General features: G+C 44.3%; 1 protein-coding gene across 2 annotated transcripts in view; it reads right to left on the bottom strand.

The window, feature by feature from the left end:
• The window catches only part of COL15A1 (collagen type XV alpha 1 chain), a 97,966-nt gene that overhangs the window by 1,198 nt on the left and 78,824 nt on the right, over nucleotides 1-17,944 (bottom strand). For both annotated transcript variants that reach the window (XM_081066450.1, XM_081066451.1), the window contains 11 exons: nucleotides 15,723-15,768; nucleotides 14,536-14,616; nucleotides 14,053-14,102; nucleotides 13,840-13,941; nucleotides 12,795-12,939; nucleotides 9,243-9,307; nucleotides 7,775-7,903; nucleotides 7,571-7,630; nucleotides 6,778-6,837; nucleotides 2,285-2,470; nucleotides 887-1,002 (listed from right to left, as the gene is read on the bottom strand). In XM_081066450.1, the coding sequence (XP_080922576.1) occupies nucleotides 887-1,002; nucleotides 2,285-2,470; nucleotides 6,778-6,837; nucleotides 7,571-7,630; nucleotides 7,775-7,903; nucleotides 9,243-9,307; nucleotides 12,795-12,939; nucleotides 13,840-13,941; nucleotides 14,053-14,102; nucleotides 14,536-14,616; nucleotides 15,723-15,768 (1,040 nt within the window). The remainder of the gene's footprint in view (nucleotides 1-886; nucleotides 1,003-2,284; nucleotides 2,471-6,777; nucleotides 6,838-7,570; nucleotides 7,631-7,774; nucleotides 7,904-9,242; nucleotides 9,308-12,794; nucleotides 12,940-13,839; nucleotides 13,942-14,052; nucleotides 14,103-14,535; nucleotides 14,617-15,722; nucleotides 15,769-17,944) is intronic.

The following is a 17,944-nucleotide window of genomic DNA, read 5'->3' as shown; positions in this document are numbered from 1 at the left end:
TGATCTGGCCCCACATCACCTCTCTATCTTCATTGCTCTTTCTAACGAGCTGAACACACTATGTTCCAACCATATCCAGCTTGTACTTGTTCTCAAATCACACTCTCCGCTTTTGTGAATCTGAACCTTTGCTCATGAAATTCCTTAGTCTGGAGCAGTCTCTCTTTCCTTTTCAGATTGAATCCCTCTCATCTTTCAAAGTCCATTAAATGCTTCCTCTTACAGGAAGCCTTCTTGATTGTCACCCCCAAGTAATGATGAATATTTCCTCTGTGCTCCTATCATCTTATCTGCTTCTCTATTTTACAATTACGATGTTCTATCTAGAATTGTAGCTAGTCTGTGTCTGTCTTTCCCTGTAAGCTGTGAGCCCTGTAAAGACAGGGGCAGTGTTGGTTTATTATTGTGGCTTCCAGGCCTGGCATAGAGACACTGAGGAAAGGTTTGCTGAGTAGTTCTATTTGTAATAGCATACACAGTTTGCAAAGGATTTGAGTGTAGCTCACAGCATGGGATTCAAGGATCACTAAGAATTACATTACTTAACACTTATTAAGTGTCTGCTGCATGTTAGGTGTTCTCACACTTAACCATTTTATTCTTACAACAATTCTACGGTATAGATATGATTATCTTGCCCATTTAACAGGTGAGGCAGCTGAGGCTCAGAGAGCAGAAGTGTTTTGCCAAAGGAACCATGTTAAGGAACTGAACTCAGGTCTCCTGGTTCCAAGGCCAGGGCTCTCTCCACGGCTGTCAGCTGCCTCACCGAGGTTTTATGCTGGCAACATCCCAGAAGGGCAGCTCACAAAAGCATCCCATGATGAGAATGTCTCCTACAGCTGTCTATCATACCATATACTTTGAGGTTTCCACCCCTACTTACCAAGAAGGATCTGTTATCACATCTCGGCCATCAAAGGAGTATATTGGAACATGTGTACTGAACTGACCTCCATGGCCGGAAAAAATTGAGTCCCAATTATTGAAAAGTACTTGGCCCTATGGAGACAAAAATGCCACATTAGAATCATTATACCATCAGCCTGCACAAGGACTAGCTATTTTACTCATTCTTTAAGTCCCAGATATCACCTCATACTGAAGCCACCAACTCCAATTCCAGAGTCTAGCCAAGTGGGCCCTCAGGAAATGTTTGTGGCTTGATTTTGTAATCCATTCTTGAACCTTTTTGGTTTTACTGTCTTATTTCTTGAGGTAATTTCTCTCATGGTATGTGTACAAAGCCTCCTTCCCATCAAAAGTGTGTTTTAGGTCTTTATTTTATTACTGTTGTTTTTAAATTTTCATATGTATGTGTTGAGCTTCAAATTTGTGCCAATCCACATTATGGGTGACAGAGAGATGAATCTCTCACTCCTTTTTCTGAAGGAGCCATGTTTCCTTCAGTTATTTGCGTTCCAAGAATACAAATTATTTGAGTGGGTGAATGTGGTGGAACAGAACCTTGGGAGAGGAGATGGAAAATGCTGGGTATAGGGTCAGAATGGAACGTGCTACCCACAAGGTTCCAAATTGGAGTACTGGTCCCAGGGACCAGAGGGTCTCCAAGTACCTTTGAGATCCAGGATATGTGTGAGCAGTAAGACAGCTGTCCCTCTGTAGCCTTAAAGGAGTTGGCAACTTCCATGGTATAATTATACCATTGAGGGATCCTATGAGGTCCTGCCTTACCAGCAAATGGGGGCAGATAATTTTCTACCAGGCTTTGGCAGCTGAGATACACCAAACCGGGGTGATGGCCAAAGTGGCTCTGCTCTGGGACCAGTGTTCACCAGGGGTTCTCTGGTGCCACTCAGCCAATGCCCCACAGAAGGCATCTTCTGGTGGAACCAAGAGACCAGACCCATATGGGGGTATAATTCTACTTTGTAGTGACTTTGAGCAAACTCCTTTCTCCTTCTGAGTCTCAGATTCCTCATCTGACAAACTGAGAAAACAGTAACTCCCACTTTTATTGGAAATATCTATTAAGATAATAGGTATAAAGCACTTTGTAAACATTGAAAAAACTGTGTAAGTGAAGAGGTTATTATTCCTTCGGTCTGCTTTGTCATCCCATCCAAGCTGGCCAGGCCACTGTAAATATTAGGAAACTGAGGAACAGAGAAGGAAATGATCCATTCAAAGTCACACAGCCAGTCAAGGACAGGCTGGGCCTTGAACCAGCACCCTTCTGATGATGTCAGGAATTAGCCGCCGTCTCCGGTCCCTGTGGAGACCAGCGCAGCCAGGAGGCAATGAAAACAATATTTATTTTTACCTTGAGATTCACTATGGGAAGGCTGTATCTCTCTGCTTTCCTCACAACTGTGGAGAGATCTTGCAAATGGGAGGATAAGAATGCTCGGTAGGTGGACAAGAGTCCTGCAGCCCTGGCCTGCTGGAAGCACTGAAAATCAGCTCGAATATCTCCGGAAAATGGCATGTTCAGAGCAATCAAGTGCAGCTAAAAAAAAAAAAGTGAGAGCAAAGATTTCGGTTAAAGACAAGGCCCAAGCCCTATAACCAGCTCACGTTCCTAATGCGATCCCAGCCAGCTTGGAATAGAAGGCATACTGGAGGTTGTCTCACTCGACTTCTACCTGCCATTGGAATTCCAGTCCCAGGGTGATCGTCCCCCATGAAGGAGAGGTCAGGTCTCCCAAAGCACTCTGTGTCAGCTCTCTGAACAGCTCTAAGTGGTGGAAAATTCTCCCACATGTGAGAAAAACAAAACAGAATACTGCACTTCAGAGATCTGAATCCAGCCTGCCCACCATTTGTGGGAGACTTCTGGGTCTAGTTCAGTTTCCAGGAGGGTTTTAAGCTGGTGTTGGTCCTAGATTCCGGAGCTACACTCAGCTATCTGCCTCCTGCCCTTTCTTCTACCTCCCGAGTAGCCCTAAGGCTGATCCTAAGAGGCCAAGAGGAAAAAGGCATTGAAAGCAGAAGGTCATGACAGTTATTACTAGGACTGCATGGAGAGACCCTTTTGGAAACGTGGGGCCATACAGTAACTCTAGCCTCACACCCCTGCCACCTTGGTCAGCAGCCCAAATAAAAGCCATTCCATACTCTGTTTTCTCCCACACTTTTGCTCCCCAAATCCAGCCTTCTCTCCCAGCCCTTTCTGCGGTACCCTCTGGAATACAAGCACAATCAAGGAGTCGTCACCTCCCTCCTTGATCTCACCTCAGGAGCAACGTTTATCTCACCAGCATAGGGCCAGGGAGGGCTGGTGTAGAAGCTGGGCTCAAGTCTCCAGAAAAGAAAAATATTTTAAAGTATCTTAAACCAGTGGACATGAAATGAGCTCCACGTGGTGAGGCAGGAGGTGGTCAGTGCTTATCTCCCCATTTCTGTGCTGCCACTCAGGTCTCAGTGTCCCCAGCACCAAGTGTTGGCATCTTGATGTTCTTGTGCTTATCAAGTGTGCAGCCAGTTGTCCACAGCTGGCCATAAACTACAATGCCCAGACTGACCCATTCAGTCCTGGCACTTCTTTGGATATTTCTCTCCATTTCACCACCCTTTTCCTACCCCATTTTGAACAGGACAGACTCCACGCCTGCTGCTTCCCTAATTTCTTTCTTTGTATCCATCCCTGGTTCTGCCTTTATCACTATGCTAGACAGAGATCCAGCATCCCACCCCAGCCCCACTCCTCAATGATATGAGGCTTCCCCTGCTGCCCTCCCAGAAGCAGCATTTTATGCTCCTACATCGCCAGCCCTTAGGATACGTAGGGGGCTTCAGCACGCTGCTTACTCACCACGCCCACTTCCATGACACCAGACATCTAGCCCCACATCCAAACTCTGCTGCCTAATGCCCTTGACACCTGGTTATACCAGCCCCACCCTCATCTTCCTTCCTCTTGTGTATCTGGGGCCTACAACACCCATGGGAAGAGGCCCTATGGTCTCACCACCCTCTGACCAGTGGGCTTCTGGTGCCTACACCAAAGGGCAGTCACAGAGGATGGCTTCCCTCGGTTAGGGGACACCTAGGACAGGCATAGGTGTAGTGGTGAATGCAGGGCTTCCCATCATGTTCCTAATCCCACCCATCGCCATCGCTCCTTCTTTAAGGAGATACACCAAGAAATGTCTAGAGCGATGGCTGTTTCTGAATGGAGGATTGGGAGCTTTTGTATTCTCATATTTGTATGTCTCTAATTGCAAGAACATTTTTATAATGAATATCTATCATTGTTTTGCGATTTGTTGTGATAAGGGTAACTGCATACTCTTTTTAAAAAAAGATACTATTAAAATATAGCTAACATACAATATTATATTAGTTTCAGGTGTACACCACAGTTATTCAACATTTATATACCTAAAGAAGTGATCACCATGATAAGTCCAGCAACCATCTGACACCACATTATGCTACCACAATATTATTGACTGTATTCCCCATGCTGAATATTACATCCCCATGACTTATTTGTTTTATACCTGGAAATTTGAACCTCTTATTCCCCTTCACTTTTTCCCCCCTTTTTAAAATTTTCAATTACAGTTGACATTCAATATTATTTTATATTAATTTCAGGTGCACAGCATAGCAGTGAGATGTTTATATAATTTAAGAAGTGATCCCCCTGACTAGTCTAGTACCCACCTGGTACTATACACAGTAATTGCCATATCATTGATTATATTTCCCTATGCTTTCTTCACATCTCAATGACTATTTTGTAACTACCAACTTGGACTCTTAATGCCTTCACCTTTTTCACCCTGTCCAACCCCCTCCCATCTATCACCCCAATAAATCTAAGACGCATCTGACACTACACACATTTATTACTTGACTATATTCCTTATGCTGTACCCTACATCCCCAATGACTACTCTGTAACAACCAATTAGTACTTCTTAATCCCTTCCCCTTTTTCACCCACTCCCAAACCCCTCCCATCTGGCAACCATCAAAATGTTCTCTGTATCTATGAGTTTGTTTCTGTTTTCTTTGTTTATTTCATTCTTTAGATTCCACATATAAGTTAAATCACATTACATCTATCTTTCTTTGATACTCCATCAGCACAATACCCTCCAGGTCCACTCATGTTGCCATAAATGGCAGGAACCCATTCCCTTCCATGCCCAAGTAATATTCCATTGTATATATGTACCATATACTCTTTATCCATTCATCCATTGACAGACACTCAGGCTGCCTCCACATTTTTACCACTGTAAACAATGTTGCAATGAACATATGGCTGCACACATCCCCTCAAAGTAGCATTTTGGGTTTCTTTGGATAAATACCCAGAAGTGGGATTACTGGGTCCTTCTTTGTCTCTTGTTATATAGCCTTTATTTTAAAGTCTATTTTGTCTGATAAAAGTATTGCTACCACAGCTTTTTTTTAGTTTGTTTCCATTTTCATGAAATATTTTTTCCCCATCCCTTTACCTTCAGTCTGTATGTGTCTTTTGATCTGAAGTGAGTCTCTTGTAGGAAGCATATGTAAGGGTCTTGTGTTCTTATGCATTCATCCTTCCTATCTTTTGACTGGAGCATTTAACCCATTTACATTTAAAGTAATTCTTGATAGATGTGTAGTTATTGCCATTTTATTGTCCATATTTTTTATTTTTATTTTTATTTTTTGTCTTAAAGAAATCCCTTTAACGTTCCTTGTAATAGTGGTTTGGGGGTGAGAAATTCCTTTAGCTTTTTCTTGTCTGGGAAGCTCTTTATCTGCCCTTTGATTCTAAATGATAGCAGAGGGGAGGCAGGAAGAAAGACCCTTGCAGAAGCTGATCTGCAGAGATAGTGGAGCAGACTAATAGCAGGGACAAGAATTGTACTTCCTGTAATTGAGTTCTATGAAGTTCCTGAAAAAGATCTTCATTCAGCTAATGAAGAAATATAGTGTGAGTTTCTAATCCCAGCAACAAAATGATCCCTGGAAAGGAAACTATCACTACTCAGTTACCCAGGCAGAAAAGTGGGCACCATTCCTGATTTCCCTCATCCTCATGGCCCCATATCCAATCAGTGACCAAATGTGTCATTGATTATTCTTTGTCACTTTTGCCTCCTTCATTTCTCAGCAATCTGCTCTTTTTTTTTTTTAAATGTTTGCTGTGATCCTACTTCATACAGTATAGTAGCCACTTAACTTGTCTTTGGGTCCCTGGTTCTGTCTCCTCCAATCCATTTGTGCACTGTACCCAAGGTAATTTCTGAAATGCCAATCTTATATACCCTTTTCTTGCATAAGATCCTTCATTGCTCCCCATTGTTCACTAGAAAAGGTCAAAGTCCTTAGCTTGACTTGAAATCCCTTGATGAGTAACTCTTCCCATCTGCAGACTAACTTCCTCTGCAGACTAACTTCTCTCTTCTGCCTTGAACTCTACTCTTTCAGCCAGACTGAAATACTTCCAATTATAGAAATGTATAGCACTTCCTTTTGCCTCCCTCTGTTCCATATTCACCCTGCTTGGAATTCCCACTCTCTTCTTTCCACCTGGCTCTTTCCTGCTCTTAACTGTCCTTTAGGTCTTAGTTTAGAGGTCACCTCATCTAAAGAAGGCAGATGTCTTTGACCTTCCCCGCAGCCCCAGCACCTTGTGTATGCCTCACCCAAATGAATTACCACACTGTATTATAATTACCTATTTTTTGTTTGCCCCTCTCGGTAGTTTATACACATATTGAGGGTAGGAACTGTGTGCCTAACATGGGGCCTAGCACATAGTCGATACACATTCAGCATTTGCATAGTAAATACATGAATTTCACTTACTGTGGGCCTCTCATAATTGGCACTTGAAATAGATGTCAGTGGATACTGAAGTGAATGTGGCTGTTATGAAAAAAAACACAAACAGTTCTGAATATTTTCATTTCATTCAATCTGTTCTTCAGAGTACATTGAGGAGCAAATGCAATGTTTCTTGAGAAGATAATTTAAATATAGTTTGTTATTGTTTTGGGGCCCCTCTTAACTACAGAGAGTTTCATGCGTGAACGAAAAAAATGATCCTCAGCAAAGGAGGTGATATTCTCGTCTTTGAGAAAGAACAATGAACCAAGAAAGTAGATTTTTATAGCCAACTCATTCACTTAATAGAGAAAGTCACCGTTTTAGAATCTCAGTTTCCTCATCTGCAAAATGGGGATGACAGTACCTCCCTCAGAGGGTTGTTGTAGGCTTAAAACATGGACAATGTAAGTTGCTGATATTCTTATCAGGCAAAGAAGTCTCGGAGTGTCAAATATTAAAGGGTTCTTCTAGATTTCTTACACCAACCATGATTTTACAGATGAATAAACTGAGGCCAAGAGAGGGGAAGCCCCTTGCCCAAGAGGATTCAGTTACGACATGGGAACAGATCTCTAGCCTCTGGATGCCATTCTCTCTCCACTCTATTGTGAGAACATTCTGTCAGCACTTGGTCATTTCTGGGTTTCCACCAGATACTGAACCATGCAGATCTGGCGGTCCAGAGTTTGGAGAGCTTGGTGTTGGATACCAAGGGGGATTCGGTAAATACTGATGAAGGATGGAGCCCGATGTAGCCAGGAAAACTACTCACGTTACTGGAAAGCGCAGGGGGTGGAGGGCTGTCGGCAGGAATGGGAATCAGTGCTCCCAGCTTTAAGGAAAAACAATACATTGAAAATGAAACATCAACTAGACATGGCTTGCCTATTTTTCAAAACAGAAAAATAGCATTTACAGGCATATTATTTTCAGAAGGTATTTGGAGACAGTTTATTCAACAAAGTTTAAGAATTACCTGTAATTTTTTCCAACCATCTCTGACACGAATGAAAAACTCAGTGCTGTCCCTCAGGTAGATGAACGTCCCTTCAATAACCAGATGTGCTTTCTGCAGCATGTCATCCATGTTGCTAAAGGCTGTAACCTGTCAGATATTTTAAAATTCTAAACACTGCAGTTACCATGAGAGCGGTAGCACATTTGAAAAACTGGCCTCTTTGTAAAGTCCACTATGAGCCATCCTCTCATAGTCAATGAAAAGGCTTACTGTGCCAGACAGAGATGTATAACTTCATCAACAACCAAAGGACATTCTTTTTGATCAAACAAAAGCATGAATTACTTTGGAACACAACTCTGAAGCATAGCAGATAAATTAAAACAGGAAGATAATATTCTGTGAGTATAAAAACATTGAAAAACTAAAATCAGAGCTGTCTTGTTGGGTGCTGGCATTAGCAAAATCACCAGTAGATTTTGCTGCTTCCACGTTCGTGAGCTGCTCAGTAGCACCGACGTTGCTAAATGTGTTCTCTCATGCTGCTCCTTAAAGAGTTTCAAATTTGTTTTCATTTGGAATAAGAAATGCAAGCAAATGAACAATTCTACTTGGGTCTGGAATCCTTTTTTGGCTAGCTAGGTAGTTACAATATTAAATACACGATAGCAAATGAGGGTCTGTAATTTCTCTATCTAGAAAGCTGCCTAAGGTTAGACGGCCATCTTGGCCTATCCCAGGAGCAGACGTAGGAGCCACAAAACTCTTTGTGTGAAAAGCACAAAGTCTCAGAGAAACATCAGCCAAAAGAGCTTTTACTTTTCATTTCAACTGAGAAACATTATGAAAAATTAATTTTCACCTAGCCTTGCAGATAATGACTGCATGCCTCAAAATGGCTTAGAAATCCCCCGAAGGCACTAAATATCGAAATTCTATCATCTGCTGGACTGTTCTTTCATTTGGCAGCCAAATTTTCCAACTAAAACCCAGCAAAGATCACAGAGCATTCCTAAGACTCCTGACATCCTTGTGAGGTATTTGTCCCTTTGTCAGTGCATCATCATAACCTCTGGGTGCCCTACCCTGCTCCGGTGACCTGCAGGGTCAGGAATATACAAGAGACATCCTTTGGCAGAATAGAGAAGACTCAATTACCAGGACAGGGCCTGCTGTGTGATACTGTTTACACTCTTGTACTTACGTTTCTTTGACATAATGATTCGTTCTGGTTACACTTTAGTCAATTAAGGATTACAAGGGCGGAACTTACATCATAAACGATTTTATATTCTGTATCTTTTTACTTAATAAGTCACCCAAAGAGATAATAAATACCCTCTGTTTGTGGAATTGTACCAATGCTATTGTCAAAGAGGCCCAACTCCAACATAAAAGGTGTGCCAGCCCCTAAACACTGCGGCTGAGAGGCTACATAAACCCATCTAAAGCAGAAGGATGAATACACATTGATAACTATACTGACCAGATTTCGGGATCCAGGAAGCCCTGGCTGTCCTGGAGGGCCGGGTGGGCCTGGAAGGGCTACAGCTAAGACAAAGCAAAAAAGAGAAGTTACAGAAAAGTACACACTCTGAAAATGCCTCTGGTGTCACCTGGTCAGCGGAGGGAGTGTGCATGACCCCACTGACAGTACCACAAAACACGACTACTTGCATCTGGATCTTGGCTGCTGAGAGCCCAGCATAGAATCAGCCACATCGACAGGCTTGGGGAAGAGCTGGGCTTCTTGAATGGAGCCTGCCTAGGACTTTTCAGTTTTACAAGTGAACAAATTCCTCTTGTTGCTGTTGTTTGTATAAGTCAATCTGAGTTGAGTTTTCTGTCACTTGCATCCAAAAAAGTCCTGACGTATTCAATTGACTTCACTCAAGAGGCAAGCAGGTAACTACTAGACAGAGGAAGCAGGCTCAGAAAGAGGAAGAGAAGGTTACAGAAGGAGAGCAAGGCAGTGAAGGGACAAGAACCCTGGCCATGGAGTCAAGAGACATGACCTCAAGTTCCCGATTTGTCAATTCTCAGCCGTGTGATCTTGGGGAGACAGCAACCTCTCTGAACCCCAGTTTCCTTATCTGTGAAATGTAAAACAGGCATTTTTTTTTTTCTTATCACAGGGCTGTGGTGAGAATTCAGGAAAATACAAATTAGAACATGCTTTGCAAAGTGTATAGCAGTTAGCCAGCGGTTCTTAGCTATTGAAGAGTCAGGGCACTCTTAATAGTCAAATCAAGGCTATCGCTCTCTTTCCCAGAAAAATGCATTTGCTCTTGCACACAATTCTACATAAAATGTTAATGAGATGACAGCTCTGGGGCACATCCTTGAATTCTCAAGGAGTTTATGGTTCCCCAACAAACAGCCCAGACTTTAGGAACACATAAAGAAATATTATTACAGCTGTTCTTTTGTTCTCCTTCTACCTCTCTAATCCTTGGTGTCCCCCCACCCCCCACCCCAGCAAATCTGCAAAACTCTTGCAGAGTTAAGGATGTTTTTACAAGTCTCAGTAAAATTACTGTATCAGACTTTTTAGATCATTGCAAGTAAGTTTGAGATTCCGATACAGGACTTGACAATCCATACAGAGATGGTGAATGTCCAATGCAGAGAGGATCAGAGGCCTTGGATTTGGACCCCAGTTATGCCTCATACTAGTATTTGTGACCTTGAGCAAGTCCCTTCCCCTCCCTGAGCTTCAGTGTCTTCATGCATGAAATGAGTTTTATAGTAGTATTAATTTTATCTCCTTCCCAAGGTTGTCGTGAAGATCAAATGGAATAATGGATTTGAGAGTGTTTTGTGAATTCTGAATTGCCATACATTACGTGAGGGGCAATCCATGTTCTATTGAGCAAGTCCTGGGAACCCCTTGTGCAGGTCTACTATGCACAACAGATTCTCTCTGAATCCTGTTCTCATCCTGGAATGTCCTCCTCCCTCCTGCAATTCCTGCTTATCCCTCAAGGTTGAGTAGGTACCTATGGTTTTATCAACCCAGCACCTTCTTTCTTTGCAGGACCAGTATCCTCACCTTCTCTTGGGATTTCCCCCTTCACCTCTATAACCATTTGGTTCTAGAAGGACTGCCATATCTTCATGTGCTCCTACCTCCTGGCCACAGGTGGCTGGTTCAAAATTGGGCATCTGGACAAAGACAGGTCAACCAAAACCCTTTCCCAGGACGTGCTCCAACCCAGGACTTTTTCAAACTAAAACTAAGAAAGGCGACCAAGGTTTCTAGCTAATGACAGAAACTGCAAGTTATCAGTAACCCTACTTCCTACCACGCAGAGGATGCGGTCTGTGGTGCAGAAGCATGAAGCTAGCATGCAGAGAGGAGCTGAGACAAGAGATGGCCACAGAATCCTTGCAGAGATTGAATCCCTGATTCTGGTTATACCTGAGGTCCTGCTGCAGGTCTGCCCCTCCCACAAATTGACTGCTCATCCTCTCCTTCACATCCAATGCATTTCCCTTTGGCTTGACTAGTTTGAGTTACATTTCTGTCACTTGCAGCCAAAAGATCCAAGACTAAGTCAAAGCCCTGGCACCAAAGTCACCTCCTGTGGAAAGTTCTTTCTGATGCTCCAGACACTGCAGGTCTCTTCCCAGGTGTGCTTCCATCACACCTAGCTCATGCCAACCCAAACAAAAAATGATGCAGTCAAGCTATTACTGCTGTTAGTATTATTTTCTACCAGGGGCACGGTGAAAAGATCACAGGTTTCAGAGCTACATTGATCTGGGTTCTAACACTGTTGCTGTCGCTTATTAACTGTATGACCTTGGAAAGGTGCCTACATGTCTCTGGGTCCCATTTTCCTCATCTGAAACTGGGGATGCTAATACTTTCCTTGAAGGGTTTGGTAAGAATTCAAAAAAATAATGGAGTAAAGTGACCAGGAAAGTGTCTGACATTTGGTAAATGTTCAGTAAATGGAGATTTTCTTCTATTTCACCCATTTTTCATTTGAGGAAGTGAGGTACCAAGAGGTGAGGGCGTTTTTGCATAGAGAGTTAGAATCAATGCTGGTCCTCACGTCCCTCAGGCCTCAGGCATTGACAAAGCAGCCAAGAAGTTTCCATCCACACACGAAAAGATACTCAACATCAACATCGTTAGTCTTTAGGGAAATGCAAATCAGACCCACAATTAGATATCATTTCATATGCACTAGGATGGCTAGAATAAAAAAGATATAATAAGAACAAGTGTTGGTGTAGAGGAAAACTTGGAACTTTTGTGCACTGCTGGTGGGAATGCAAAATGTTGCACCACTTTGGAAAACAGGCTGATGGCTCCTCAAAGAGTTAAACATAGAGTAACCATTGTATGATGCAGCAATTCCACTCTCTTTAAAGACCTATGAGACGTAAAAACATATATTCACACAAAAACTTATTCATGTACACTCATAGCAACATTATTCATAAAAGCCAAAGAGCACAGAAACTCAAATGTCTATCAACTGATGAATGGATAAACAAAATGGGGTATAGATCCATACAAAGAAATATTACTCAGCCATAGAAAGGAATGAAATACTGATACACTTTACAACATGAACATTGAAAAAATTACACCACGTGAAAGAAGCCAAATAAAAAAGGCCAAATAATACACGATTCCGTTTATATGAAATGTCCAGACCAGGCAAATCCATAGATATAGAAAGTAGATCATTAGCTGCCAGAGTCTGGGGGGAGGAGGAAAAGAGGAGTGACTACTAATTGGTTACAGAGTTTCTTTTTGAGGTGATGAAAATGTTCTGGGATTAGAGAGTAATGATGGCTGAATAACCTTGTGAGTATATCAAAGACCATTGAATTGTACACTTTAAATGGGTGAATTTCATGGCATGTGAATTATCTCAATTTTACCACAAAGGAAAGGAAAGCCCCATCCAGGAAACAGCCCTCTGTCAGATGGTGTGGCTGTGACCTGCCACCCACACATGGTGACCTTGAGCATAACAGCAGGGGCAGCATAAATGAGGGTGCCACACACAGTACTCACCTGCTCCCAGGATAGCTGGAGGTCCTGGTGGCCCTGGGGGTCCTGGTGGCCCAGGAGAACCAGGTCTTCCAAAGCCAGGTGGTCCAGGCAGGCCAGGAGCACCTGGGGGTCCCCGAGGTCCAACGATAGTCTCCCCTTTCTGGCCCTGTCAAGGCAAGGGCACAGGAACAGAAGAGAGAAAGCACCATTAACCACTAGAAGTTCTGTCTATCCTTCTTAGGAGGACATTTGTAGGAAGTCAATAAATACCAACTATTGTCATCATCCTTAATCTTGGGCACAACTCAGACGTGACCTAAAAAGCAGCAGCCCAGTTACTATGTTGAATGACACTCCAGAGACTCCCAGAGAGCCCTGAACTCAGAAGGGGCCCTAGAGATCATCTAGTGTAGCTTGCAGTTCACAGATAAAGAAACTCAGGCCCCAATTGAGGATAGGGCTTGCCCAAGGCCTCAACGCAAATGAGCAGCAGAGCTGGAAGTAGAACCCTGGTCTCCCGGCTTTGCTGGGTCTATCCTCACAGCAAGCTCTGGGACCAGAGTTTCTCATGGTTCCTGAGGGTCAATGATCTGGTCAGAGGCATAACTCAATTTTCTCTTTTGTGGCCTGGAGAAACTTGTCAGCCTAAGAAGACCAAGCCTATCTTAGGAGCTTCCTCTTAGATGACATTTCAAAAGAATCAAATAGCCACTCTGAAAATATCTCCCCCGCCTTCCATTCTGCCACCATTATCTGATGTATGCACCATTAATAACTCTTTGTGATGAGTGAATTTCCCACCATCAACACGAATAAGGCAGCGTAGTTAGTGACCTATAAGTTATCTGAAAGCATGTGGCCTTGGCCAGCTCCCTTCCCTCTATGGGCTTCAGCCAAGCTCCCCATCAGTAAACAAGTATGGGGGAGAGAGGCCAACACCCAAGTCCTGCCTCCACTTGTGGTGCTGTGGCTGACCCTGGACTCTCCAACTGCCTAGTCACGTTGGGGGGCTTCAGGGAAAGTGGTGACTCAACGAGGAAGATGACAGGGATGGGTCAATACTCACGACCAGGCCTGGACTTCCTGGCAGGCCTGGAGGCCCAGACACAGAGAAGTCGCCGATGGAGTCTCCTTTTTCTCCTTTGAACCCCCTGTCTCCATTCTCCCCCTGGAAGCAGAGAACATTTAGAAATCATTTAGTAGGTGTAGGGTGAACCGTGTCTGACATAAGCCCAAGAACTTGGACACATAGGCCCAATTTTAGTAGAGAAATACTCACCTTCAAGCTGTTCAGAAAATGTCTCAGGTAAGTTGGATCCACTGGAGGGCCTGAAAAAGAAATGTTTTGTAAAATTCGCAATCATAATCTCACAGGTTTAAAAGTAAAAGCCTCCAAGTTAGTAGCCATGATTATTTCCTAGTGGAAGTGACCCCACATTGGTTTCACTAACAAAGTGGGTACTGGGCTTGGAGGCAAAACCTTAATCTTGGTCCGGGCCCGCCACCCTAGACCCTGCGGAATCCTGGGCATATCCCTGGCCTCTTTAGGACTCATTTTGCATATGAAGCAAAAGTAACCAGAACTTCTGGTCTGTTTTGACAATGTTCCATCTTGGACACATATCATCCACGACTGGGTCTCTCTAGAACTCTGTGGAGCTTGTGGCCAGGGTGGTTACGTAATTTATCTTAACTTTCTGGCTCAGCTGGATTTCTCAGGAACAGAAATCAAAGGCAAGATCTAACATAAGAGTTGGAATACCTGGTGGTCCCTGGGCCCCTTGGTCGCCTTTTTCTCCTTTTGAGCCAGGAAGCCCCCAGGATCCTTTTTCTCCTTTAACACCTGCCACCAAATACACACACATTTGTTTAAAAAGTGGAAAATCGCCTTTGTTCTATAGCAAACCTTTTTGAGACAAGTGTTTCAAATGGAGCCCCTTTAGAAAAGTGCACTCAACAAACTAAAGCTTATTGAAGGTATAAAATCCTTTGGTAAATGATGAGGAAGACAGAGGTAGATGCAGCATGTTCCTGACCTTGAAAAGCTCAGTGTCCTCGGGGAGATAGACACAGGAGGGTAACGGGAGGCAGGATGGAATAAGTGCCATCATTAATACTAGCCACGCACATGGGAGCCAGCAGAGGCAATAGTTAACTCTCTCATGGCTTCATGTATACATACGCCTGAAGCTCCACACCAAGTCAGGCTTCCACGCCTGCGCAGCATGGCAGCATGGTGGTGTAAGGAGAGGAGAGGTTCTCCCAGGGGTGCTCCCAGGACAACAAAGGTGCAATATGCCACTGACAGAGTTGGAAGAATGCCAATGTGCGGCATCCCACTCCCCACAGGAGTTGTGAAAAGCACCCTTTCTGCAGAACTGGCATCACAACCATCCCTTTCTCCCCCAAATCTTTATAAGGGAGAGGGGAATGGAGGGAGCCTTCTGGGAGTTCAGCACTTAGAAAGAGAAGTGATCTCCTTTCCCCACCTTGATAAGCAGAGGACGCTAGATCTTTGAATTCCTGCTTCCCAAGAAATGTGAAATCAACCCACTGACGCTACCAAGCCTAGAGATGGGGTATATTGCAATCTAGTGATTTTTAAGATAGTTTCACCTAAGAGAGTCTAAGGACCGACCTGGGTGGCAGGAACGGCAGAGGATTCATCTGTCTCAGCCCAGTGCGTGGGACAGCATCACGCAAGGAGCAGGTATCACTGGATATTTATAAACAAACTAACAAACAAATGGGCCAATGGAATGCTTCCTGCTAACTGGGAGGGTCAGTGAGATGTGCAGAATAGACAGATGCACATCACAGTGGCACCCAGTCCCACAGCCTTCCTGGCCACCCGGGCTATGCACTGGCCAAATAGAAACCACCGTCCACAAAGATACGAGGGTTTGGAAATGTCCCAGAGAAACATAAGGTGAAGAAGGGAGGGTGTACCATGAAAGGTGATGAGTTCCGAATTCCCGGGATGAGTGGTACCAACCTGGCAAGAGAGAAAGGCACGGTCATACACTGCAAATCCTGTCCTGGTGTTTGCATGTGTAGTTAGCCACTGTCCCCTGTCCTGGGGGCATGTGGCAGGAGGATCAAGGTCACAGTCAGGCTTTCCTTTGGCTCTGGAGCCCCCCAAAGCCCTGAGCTCCTCAGCAGCCCTTAATACACAGGCATCCCAGGCTTTCAATTGAGGGCCCATCACGTAGCTGGGCTGGGTGAACACATACAGAGGGGAAGCCCAAAGCTTTAAGACAAGACACAGCAGTGTTGGTTTGGTCAGCCAAGAGCATTCTTAGTCTCCTTTCTTATTAAGATTGATTCATGTGAGAGGTGAAGCATCTGAGTGAGTGATGTACCCAGCCATGAAGCTGAGCTGCCATTAGCTTTGCATAATCAAGGGTGAGCATAACAAACAGGAGCTGATGGTCATGGTAAGTAACAAAGGGCAGATATCATTAGGTTGGGAGGGCTATTCTGGATTTCCCATTAAGTGCCAGGGGTCTGGAGTCTGAGCTGTTCTAGATAACATTCCTTCCTAGTTTGCTCCCAGATTCCTGCATTTCTTTACCTATCAAAACAGAGCCAGCTGCAACCCTCCTTTTAACAGTCCACCTTCACCTTCTTCCTAGTTGATATGTGGCGCCAGGATTCCCCTATGCTTTTGGATGGAGGGTCACGAGCTGCTCAGGGGTCACGAAGAAAAGATAGGGGAAGGAATGGGAATCATCCAGGAAAAATATTTCTAGGTAAGATGAAGGCAGCAGATTCAAACTAGAATCTTGCAGCTTGGCTGATAAAGTTCCTCCACTCCAGCAGTGAGCTGTAACTTGTGATGGTTAGAAAGGGGCTGAGATTCGAAGGGGCTTGTGAAATGCTGGATGTGAAAGGAAGCATTTATTTTTCAAGCGTCCATTTTGAGAGCTGGTCCATGACCCAGCCTCCAGGATGTCTAGCATCACGAAATAAAAAACTCACCAGAAATGCTCTGAGCTCATCTTTGGCTTCTTTTAAGTAAGCTCATGACCCCCAAGGCCATGGTTCCTGTGAACCATGGTTCCATGGTCCTAGGTCATGGTAACTGCAGTAGTATTTTTCACAATACTCTTAAGTTTGTTGAGCACTGTCTCATGGTTGGTCTATGTGAAGCCTAAAATCATGTTTTCTGTGCCCCTTTGGGCACTAACTCATGGTGGGACCTGGAGGGGCCTTTTGCCTCTCTGGGGTGCAGTCTCCCCTTCTATATGACAGGAAGTGGGATGCAGCCAGTCATCTCTCCAGAGGGTCCCTTCAGCACTGATATTTTGTTTCCCTTCAGGCCTTCAGCCCAAACATGACCTGGTTTCTGCTGTCCTCACATAGATCTGGGAGCCAGCAGGGCCCTTGGTCACCTGACAAAGGTGGGTCCTGTCTTCTGCCTTCCAGGCCAGAAGTCGACAGCTCTGGCCAGCAGACTTAGATGCTTCAAAGTTTAGACGTGGACCGACGATGAGGCGAACACTCAGCCAAACAGGGTCATTTTAGAGCCTCCGACGGTCCCAAGCCTCATCACTACCCCCAATAGGCATTCAATTATGAACCCACATCTTTCTAAATGGTCATTTGCAAGCTCTTGAGAACAGAGGGCACACTTATCTAGTTCACCCGTGTCCCCAAGACCTAATGGAGTACTGGGCAGTTGGTAATCACTCAGTCAATATTTGTTGAATGAACGAAAGGGTGCATAGAGCTGTGACTAATGTCTGTGCGCAGGGAGAGGCCCACCCCCCTGGGGTTCCCCACAGAAACAGGACACTCCTAACACTGTGAGATCTCAGGGACAGTGCCACTGACCAGCCGGGCGACCAGCCACATGTCTGACACTTGGGAGTCACAGTGCCAGTACCTGCTGACTGGTGGTCAGGGGACCTGAGTGATGGTCCCAGCTCAGTCAGTCCCGTGACCTTGGACAAGTCAGGGAGCTTTTCTGAGTCATTACAAAGATGGAGAGAGAATACCGCCTCTTAGGGTTGTGTGCTGGGTAGTAATATGACAATTGGGAAAGGAGAGCATACAGTCAGTTATAGATTTTTAACCCAAAGTTCCCAACGCAAAGAGCACTGGTTAGAATTGATTTTGTTTTTCCTCATCTATATTTTCAAGGAGTCTATTTTCCTTTATTATACTGC

Source organism: Rhinolophus hipposideros (assembly GCF_964194185.1).
Source record: "Rhinolophus hipposideros genome assembly, chromosome: 11".
Taxonomy (NCBI): domain Eukaryota; kingdom Metazoa; phylum Chordata; class Mammalia; order Chiroptera; family Rhinolophidae; genus Rhinolophus; species Rhinolophus hipposideros.
This window is presented reverse-complemented; position numbering and strand designations above follow the sequence as displayed.